The 10,360-nt window shown below is 43.4% G+C and overlaps 1 protein-coding gene across 1 annotated transcript; it reads left to right on the top strand.

The window, feature by feature from the left end:
- Positions 1-2,850: 2,850 nt before the first annotated feature.
- LOC138769551 (nicotinamide N-methyltransferase-like) lies at positions 2,851-6,579 on the top strand. The gene is made up of 3 exons (XM_069948099.1): positions 2,851-3,059; positions 3,144-3,351; positions 5,680-6,579. Exons 1-3 carry the CDS (start codon positions 2,909-2,911, stop codon positions 6,104-6,106), a joined length of 786 nt encoding a protein of 261 aa, XP_069804200.1. The 5' UTR covers positions 2,851-2,908; the 3' UTR covers positions 6,107-6,579.
- Positions 6,580-10,360: the final 3,781 nt, after the last annotated feature.

Raw genomic sequence — 10,360 nt, 5'->3', positions numbered from 1 at the left:
CTAACCCCTCCTACATACACTATCCCACCTGACCCCCACACACACACTATCCCACCTGATCCCCCCTACACACACTATCGCACCTAACTCCCCCTACATACACTATCCCACCTGACCCCCCCACACACACTATCCCACCTGATCCCCCCTACACACAGTATCGCACCTAACCCCTCCTACATACACTATCCCACCTGACCCCCACACACACACTATCCCACCTGATCCCCCCTACACACAGTATCGCACCTAACCCCTCCTACATACACTATCCCACCTGACCCCCCACACACACACACTATCCCACCTGATCCCCCCTACACACACTATCGCACCTGACCCCCCCCCCCCCCCCCTCAACAGCTTATCCCACCTGACCCCCCACTACACACAGAGGGTCTATGCTGGCTAGTGTCAACAAAATCTTAGGGGTAGAGGGGGCCTGGGCGGGGTGCTGTTGATGTGGTGTGGGAGGCCCTGTAGTTGTGGTGAGTGCGGGGGGCCGGGATGTCTGCACCCCGTGTGGTGGCCCGGCCCGCCCAGTCCTAGAAACGGCCTTGCCCCTACCCTGACCCCTAACCATATCCCCTACAATAACCATAACCCTAACCCCTAACCATAACCCTAAACCCTACCCCAAACCCTAATACCCTGAATTTAGGTATGTACTGTATATTATCACCTCTTCCATACATCAATGTATCCTCCACTCATACAGTTGCTTACCCGCTCCTCATTTGTTAAAATGTGAAAAGTTCTGGCACAATCCAAATAAGCTTCAATCTCACAGAAACCTTGCCCTTACTAACCTCTATGGGAAGATGGATGACTCAAAACTGAGATCAACAATGTGCCCCTTTTCTAAATCTGTGGTCTGTTTACATAGTACGGTTAAAATAAGACACATGTCCTGTAAGTTCAACCAAGGGGTTCCCCAGAGATACAAGGCAAAATTATGCAAATGTATGAAAATTGGCTTATTTAGTTCACTAGAGTCAGTCCCAGCCGTCCCCAATGCGCCAATTTCTCTCCCAGCCTCTCCAAACCTTGCGCAGCTGCATTATGCAGATCACAGTAGGCATCCTACGGTGCAGGCTCCTACGCATACTCTGATCATCTGCTTAGGCTGGGTTCACACTGCGTTTTTGCAATCCCTTTTTTTCATCCGTTTTTGCAAAAAACAGATGAAAAACGGATTTCAAAAAACGGATGCATTTGTGGGCATCCTTTTTGATCCGTTTTTCCATTGACTTCCATTATAAAAAAAAGGATCAAAACGGATCAGTTTTTTTACGGACACAAAAACGTTGCTGACACTGCTCTTTTGTCTGTTAAAAAAACGGATCCGTTAAACGTATGCTGAAAACGCAGTGTGAACCCAGCCTTATTGAGGTTGCACAGGATTTGAAGAGGCTGGAATTGACGTCACTGTTTAAGTATTTGGCATATTCAAAAAGTGGCATAATCGGCGGGCAGAGAAAGCTGTGCCCTGGGGATGCTGGGACAGCTAATTTGCATAAAAATTTTTGGACTTATAACTCGGGAACCAGACTACAGATTTACAGAAGGGGCACTTTGATGATCTTAATGTTGCAGTACCTAAAGTGTTTCCTGGGCGTACCAGTGTGACAACAATATATGGTTACGCTCTTACAGGAAATAGATGCTATATTAGTAAATGTAAAAATTTTATCAAGATCCTCCTTGGAAAAGGTTCTGTTTAGATCTCTCTCCCTTTCGCCTTCTTTTCGCTCCCTCTCTTCTTCCCCTTTCGTCTTCGTCTTGTCTTACGTCTAAAGGGTTACTTTGACTTTTTTCCAGGACATCATTTTTCCAAGAAGCGTTTTCTCAGGTAATTGGTGTTTATTTACAATTTTTTGGGATATTGATTTCTCGTTTTTCTTCTTCTCCTCATCCGCTGACGAGCTCTCCGACATCATTGTCCAGAAATCTGTGTATTTTTTTCTCTTTATTTTTTTGTCCTGTTGTTTTACAATTATTTCTTGGATTAAACCCAGTTTTGTACTAGTTTTTTTTTTTCTGAAAAATAAAATGTATGATAAATGTATTCTTGTATAGTCTGTAAGGACAGGGGAGGTAGGGACAAGACACAAAAGTGAGCCCTGATGCTGAGCCCACCCACTGTCCCTACCTACTTGCCCCAAACTGCCCTAGGTAGCCGTGGACAACCACGAAGGCATTTCCTGCACTAGTATAGGTGTTTACATGAAACAAGAAAGACGAACAAACACAAAGGAAAAGTTGACAAGCCAAAGCCCAAACCAAACGGGCAACGCAGTACAAAGTCAGGTAACAAGCGAATAGTCTGGAGGAAGGTCAGATAACAGGTCAAACAAGCAGAGGGATTAGGTACAGGGATCGCAGGAATAGACAGGGGGAGCTGGGACCAGGGTATGAACCTTAAAGGGGTTATCCAGCGCTACAATAACATGCCCACTTTCCCCCCTACTGTTGTCTCCAGTTCAGGTGCGGTTTGCAGTTAAGCTCCATTTACTTCAATGGAACTGAGTTTCAAAACCCCACCCAAACTGGTGACAATAGTAGGGGGAAAGTGGCCATGTTTTTGTAGCGCTGGATAACCCCTTTAATAGCCAGCTCTTAGAGACTGGCTCAGCTTTCTTTTATGAGGATCAAGAGCCTGGTCCGGATCCCCATTGAACCGGTGTTCTGATCCTCCAGGTTCCAAACAGGCAGAGAAAAACGTCAATCAAACAGACTTGCTCAGCTGCGGCAATGTGTTTAATGTAAACATTTACTGAGCCTTAATACTGTAAGCAATCTGTAAGTGACTAAACACCATATGTCATGCTGAATATAAAAGGGACTACACCACCGCTACATTTACAGCCCACCAGCTCCTAGTATAGGAAACCTTGGGAACCACAGAATGGAAGCACCAAAGAAAAAACTCTACCATATGCATGGAATGAATAGCAGGGGCTTCCTACAGACTTATTTCTCGGGTTTTGGAGAATCTAAATTTGCAGAAGAGACTTTAAATTTCCTCATGAAGAAATTACACGATGTATTGGCTGCAGGTTTGTATTTTCAATCCTAGGTTATTGGATGAGATGTTTTTGTGGTTATGACATTATGGCACATCTTTGCTTCTCTACCTGCAGGTCATTTTAAAGGAAAGAATGCCTATGACTTCAGTATTGGCTCCATTATCCATCAGCTCTATACTGTCTCTGATTTTTACTCAGAGATTACTATACTGAAATTGAATGATTCCTGCATCATGGAGCTGAAAAAGTGGCTGGAAACGCATACTGGAGCCTTTGACTGGGCTCATGCACATAATTATTGGAGAGGACTTCAAGGTACCGGGTAAGATACCATGATATCATACGACAGTAAGATCTGTGGCCCACCATATTTTTTAGCTGTGTTTTGTGCTGTCTTCTTCCTGTCTATGTTGGCCAATCATGCTTCTCACCTAAGACCTTTTTTATCAGCTTCGGAGGTATATTTTTTAAGTAGATAAATCAAATGTAGAGCCCCTATATCCTCTTCACTTATGTTAGCTTCTCTTTGCGTTGAGGGGTTACTCAAGGACTGGAACACTAAAAGACTGACCTTTGGATAGGGCATCATTAATGTTTGATTACTGGGGGTCGGGGTTTGGGGTGGAGTTGGGGTAAGTACTTTTTATTTTTTTATTGATGTCAATTATGACGGACGTAAATTAAAGAGTATTTCATTTGGTCCATTTACAGCTCATCCATTATGATCTGTTTTTGAAACTGACTGACTGCATAGTCAGAGGAGAATGGATCCTGTCAGAAAAAGATATAAATGTGCAAACTGATGTCAAACTGATGAAAAGTGTTAAAGGGGTAATGCGGCGCTAAGAAATTATGCACAGAATAACACACATTACAAAGTTATACAACTTTGTAATGTATGTTATGTCTGTGAATGGCCCCCTTCCCTGTGTCCCCTCACCCCCGCACGTGTAACCGGAAGTGTTGGTGCATTATACATTACCTGATCCGTGTCGCGCCCATCCGCCATCTTGTACCAAACGTCATCTTCGGACGGACGGCGGAAGCTCTCCGATCATCCCGAGTGCCGGCCGCCCTCTGCCGCGTCATCCGATGCTCAGCCGCGATTGGCTGAGCATAACTGTGCTCGGCCAATCGCGTCTCAGCCGGGATTGGCCGAGCACAGTTATGCTCAGCTAATCGCGGCTGAGCATCGGATGGTGCTGCAGAGGGCGGCCGGCATTCGGCACAGTCGGAGCTGTTCGCCGTCCGTCCGAAGAAGACGTCACTGACTGAAGATCGGAGACGGGGGTTGGCACGTGACAGGTATGTATAGCGCACCACCCTTCCGGGTACACGGGTGGGGGTGGTGAGACACGGGGAAGGGGGCTATTCACAGACATAACATACATTACAAAGTTGTATAACTTTGTAATGTGTGTTATTCTGTGAATAATTCTTTACCGCCGCACTACCCCTTTAATTCCTTTGACTGATAAACAGAAAAAGTGACCGTTTTGACCTTTATTTGCACATCCATTTTGGGGATCATTTTACTTCTATAACCCAGTCTAGTCTGTCTTGAAGGAAGCCTGGTAAGGCGAGTGTAACCAAAACCAATTCATAGGCAGTTTATTTGCAATTCCAATTAAAGAGACCAACAAATTACATTTATCACTGATGAATAGAATAGGGGAATGTAGGAACAATGAAGGTCTAAATGATTACTAATATGACGATCTGAAGCCCCCTAATACTGCTCCAGAATCTCGATTTGTGTGGGCAAACCATTCCATGTTATTTTTGTGTACTCTTTCACTATGATACTAATGGTTAGGAGGCCTACTGTAGTTTATGAGTCTGACTTCTAGGAAGTCCATATAGCTTTGTTTGTCTACCCTCATCTCTATATAGGACAGCCCAAACGTCCACTGACTGTCCACTCCACTAGAAGCCCAACTGTCCACTGACTGTCCACTCCACTAACAGCCCAACTGTCCACTGACTGTCCACTCCACTAACAGCTCAACTGTTTACTAGCGATCCACTCCACTGAAAGCCCAACTGTCTACTAAGCATCCATTTCACTGACAGCCCAACTGTCCACTTACTGTCCACTCCACTAACAGCCAAACTGTCCACTGACTATCAACTCCACTGACAGCCCAACTGTTAACTGTGCATCCACTTCACTGACAGCCCAGCCACCCCCTGACCACTCCACTAACAGTTAAACTATCCACTGACCATCCTCTTGACTGACAGACAAACTGTCCACTGAGTGTCCACTCCGCTGACAGTCCAACTGTCCACTTACCCTTCACTCCACAGAAAGGCCAACTTTCCACTGACTGATTTTAATGAAACAAGGCTTTGTCCCTTTAATGGGTTGTTCGGGTTTTAGCCATTTTCTGCTTCCCGGACAACCCATTAAATTCGCCCCATGCTTTGCTTCCCAAGGACTCCAAGAGTGACTGCTAGCCTTCTATACCCCTCTCCTTGTGCCAGTAAACAAACATGCTTTGCTGATCTGAAGGGGTATAATTATGCATTTTGGGGGGTACACTAAAGCTGTTTTTGTCTGAACAAGACAAAGAAAAAGTAACAAAACATTGAATATGTTTTTTCCATTTCCTATGGTAAAAATATCTGATATCATGACCCTTTTCAGTGATCAAGCAGAGATTGACAGAGAAGAAAAACTGAAGAAATCCATTATCAAGATGGTGAAATTCGACCTCCAGAAGGAAAATCTGACAGACCCAGAGGTTTTAGAACAAGCCGACTGCATAATCACGGCATGGCTACTGGACGTGATCTCTCAAGATGAAAATGAGTACATCAAAAATTTCCAAAAAATAACAAAGTTCCTGAAACCGGGTGGTCTGCTAATTGTTATCGGGTGCCTCAATACTACATATTATGCAGTCGGTAATGACAGACATCACGTCTTTACCTATGATGAAAGCTTTCTAAGGAAGAATCTGGTCAATGAAGGGTTTAAGATTAAAACCTGTGAAGTGTTAGACAGTAAAGTAGAAACTGATCTGACCGATTACAGGCAGTTTGTTTTTCTCACTGCTGTCAAGGCTGCTTGAACCAGTCAGTAGCTTCTATGTAGCAGCCAAGCTCCTATAATTTACTGCCAATCATAACCATAGATCAAACTTCTCTTACTTCTGATCTATCGCAATAAAAATATACCTTAATGCTATTAAACGCTATGGAATATAAGATATGGAAATTTGGTAATAGTAGCGGGATGAAATATGTGGTGCAAAAATGCTGAAAAAAGTCCAAAGACCCATAAAACCCTTTAGGGTGCGTTCACACCTACAAGATCCGCAGCTGATTTTCTGCTGCGGATCCACAGCAGATCTGCAGCAGATCCGCAGCAGATTTCATTTAAATAACTGAACACTGCATCAAATCTGCACCATCAAATCTGCTGCGGATCTGCTGCAGATCCTGTAGGTGTGAACGCACCCTTAAGGAATTTTCTAATCACTACGTAAACCAACATGGAAAATGTTTATTTATAATAAAAAGCACAATGAGTTAACAATGGAAATGAAGTGGTGTTTATTTCTTCACAATGATTTCTTATTTTCTGATTTTCTTAGATTTTGCACAGACTTTTTGTAGGGAGCTGTTGAGCTAGTTAAAGGGGGTGCAGAGGTGGCAGTTGCACCTGTTTTGTAAAACCTTAAAGGGACCCAAAAAATTATCTAAAGATCAAAGGCCATGTGCAAAAATTATACAACACTACATAAATTTGCTATTGCCATAATTGTATTAACCTGCATGTTAACCACAAGATGAACATCATAAAAACCTCAAAAAATTTTTACAATTTTTTTTAAATCTCACAGTTCAAAAAAAGATTTTTAAAAAAGCTTTTCCTTTTATTATATGGAATATATAATGTGTGTGCTGTTAAAGGGGTTTTATGAGCAATTTGTATTGATAAGCTATCAACAAGATAGTTCATCAGCAACTGATCGATGGGGGCTAGCGCCTTATATGAGGACACAAAGGGGACACAGAAACATGTGCTGTATTCCTCCTGGTAAAAGGGTTACCAGACCCAGAGGGTAAAAGATTGTAAGTGGAAGTTCCTATGGCATACTTAACCCTGAGCCTTACATTTACTTGGGTTAACACGATGTTCCTGGCGACATAAATGTTAACTCCAATAATCGCCTCCCTGCAGGAGCAGGGACATCTATCTTTGACAGAAGTCCCTGCTCCTCTACTAGATTTCCCTGAAACAAATTGATTCTAAGCAAATAAATTCATGTCTAGTGCGGAGGAGATGCATCAATAGTATTTCCATGTGACCTAATGGGGCACAAAGACTGAGTATTTCGTAGCAGTGGCACCCCACTCTGACAAAGTGACATGTATTATTACGGCCAGAAAATAAGGTAAGTATGACACATGGTAAAACTGCGTTTGGATGTTAGTAATGTACATGTATAGAAGGGCCGGGACAAGGAGTTTTGGAGCCCTAGACAGAGAAGGCAAATGCCCCCCTCCCACACACACACACACACACACACACATACAGACATAGGGGGAGATTTATCAAAGGGTGTAAAATTTAAACTGGTGCAATCTGGCCACATCAACCAATCACAGCTCAGCTTCCAGCTCTGGTGAAAGGAAAGTAGCTGTGATTGGTTGCTGTGGCCAGATTGCACCAGTCTAAATTTTACACCCTTTGATAAATCTCCCCCATAGTGTATAGCAATTACACAGTATAGTCCCCACATAGTGTATAGACCCCACATAGTATATAGCCCCCACACAGTTAATACCCATAAAGTATAGTCGCACATATTGTATAGCCCCCACATAGTGTAGCGCCCACAGTGTATAGCCCCCTAGCCCCCACATGGTGTATAGCCCCCACACAGTAAATAGCCCCCACATATTGAATAGCCCCTCACATATTGAATAGCCCCACACAGTGAATAGCCCCCACATATTGAATAGCCCCCACACTGTGTATAGCCCCCACACAGTGACTAGCCCCCACATAGTGTATAGCCCCCACATAGTATAGACCCACATAGAGTATAGCCCCCACATAGTGATTCAGAAACTGCAAATGTATGTTTAATATTGTCCGCCAGGGAGGGGGGTTGTTACGTTAGCACGGAGGGGCTGCGCTAGGCGGAGTATAAGAGTTAGCCTGAAAAAAAATTGAAGAAGATGAAAATTGCGCCCCCTGTCATTTACCACAAGATGGCGCATTAGGCCATTGCCTACCCCTGCCTACCCATTGTCCTGGCCCTGATCTGTGGTTGCTTTCAATAGAGCTGTTAGGATCCCAAGGCTGTCATAAGGTCTCATTCCTAACTTGTGACTGATTATCATCTCATGATCTGATGCTATGTATGATGATGTATCTTATCAGTAGAGAAGGATACAGAGTGATTGTCTTCAGCATGGGTCTCCAAACTGCGGCCCTCCAGCTGTTGCAAAACTACATTTCCCATCATGCCTAGAGAGCCAATTCCAAAACTTTAGCTGTCCAGGCATGATGGGAGTTGTAGTTTAGCAACAGCTGAAGGGCTGCAGTTTGGAGACCCATGGTCTTCAGCATTTAGTACACACAGCTAAAACCAAAGATAAGGATAGGCATCATCTCTTGGAAAATGGCTTCCAGATCTTATAAACTCCACCATGATCCCGGCTTTGATACAAGGGGACTGTTTTTCCAATAAATCTGATATGGTTTTTGAAAAAGAATCATAAAGAAACGTCCCAATACTTTAGTTTCAGGTGTGTACAATCCTAGGCTATGTTCACACTTAGTATTAAAAAAAAAAAGGACAGAGAGAAAAGGCTTTTTCCATTTAAAATTACGTTTGTTATTAAAGCATTTTAATTGCCCCTAATAGAATGCATTGAAGTCAATGGAATGGCGACCGCCCAATGCGCACAGTGTATTAAATGACAGACGTTTTCTGCGCGGGCGTCAAAATAATGATCATGAGAATAATTATCAGATGTCTTTTGCAAAAAACAGACGTCATTTTTTAGTTGTTCACACACATTTTTTCTTTTTTCACCGTCCTCTCTCCGTTTTTACTATTAAACTCAATGGACTTTTCTATTAAAGATGCATCTAAAGGCCAATCAGTGCACCTGAACTAGAATAATGTACCAGCAGCCGTTATTGCACTGATGGGCAACCAAACCACGAAATGACACACATCATTGTGACCTCAAAATGACAGCATCATTCCTTTTTCTTTTCTTACTTTTTTTTTAACGGACAGGAAAAAAAACTTTGTGGGAACCTAGCCTTACCTGTTAACAAGACAATGAATATCTTTATATTTTACATTATTTGTTGAATAAATGTTTCCAAACTTCTTTGGCTACATTTAAATTTAAAGTGACACTGTCACCCCAATTCTGCATTCTGACTTCTCTACACAGATGTAAATGTTAAATTTAGCAACTTTCATACCTTATTTTATATCATATGTCATGCTGCTTGTTCATGTAAAAAGTGATCTTTTATCAACTGAGGTTTTGCTAAGTGGGTGGAGCTTCACTGCAACAGCGACATTTAGCCCCGCCCACAGCGCCATTGGCCCTGTCGATCTGTGATGTCATTGGCACATAGGCCCCGCCCCCTCGTCAACCATTGGAATAGGCTGACCTAAAGGTTTGGCCCCACCCCCTTTAGGTCAACCCATACAAATGGGCGTCGAGGGGGCAGGGTATATGTGCCGATGATGTCACAGAGAGGCGGGGCGATGGTGGTGCTGTGGGCGGGGATAACATGCTGTCACCGTGTAGCACCGCCAACTTACCACAATCTGCAGTTGATAAAAGAGCACTTTTTATTTGACTAAGTACCATGACGTATGATATAAAATAAGATATGAAAAATGCTAGATTTACCCATTATACCTGTGTAGAGAAGTAAGAATGCAAAAAGGGCTGACAGTGTCACTTTAAAACCATTTAAAATCAACCGCCAAGCTCCGATTCCTTAGATCCTTAGCATGACTATGCATTCCACTTCGTTCTGTACATTAAAGGGATAAAGGGATTCCAGCGAATACATTAAATAACGCATTAGCGATGCACGGCCAATGGCTGACGATTGCCCAAACAGTTAATACATTACGTCTCTACGCTCCTGGTCTTCTCCTGACCTCTGTATGCATCCTGGCATTGGTAGCTGCAGCTTCAGAGCAGCCTGTCTGAGCTGACAGGCCACTTAGATAATCACTGACCATGGCGGTCCTGACCACTGATTGGCAGAGCGGCCGTTCTGAAGCTGCAGCATACGGTACCGGGAAGCATGCAGATTGCAGGAGAATACC

The sequence above is a fragment of the Dendropsophus ebraccatus genome, chromosome 12, assembly GCF_027789765.1.
Source record: "Dendropsophus ebraccatus isolate aDenEbr1 chromosome 12, aDenEbr1.pat, whole genome shotgun sequence".
Classification (NCBI taxonomy): domain Eukaryota; kingdom Metazoa; phylum Chordata; class Amphibia; order Anura; family Hylidae; genus Dendropsophus; species Dendropsophus ebraccatus.
The sequence above is the reverse complement of the archived record's forward strand: the minus strand, read 5'-3'. Positions and strand labels throughout refer to the sequence as shown.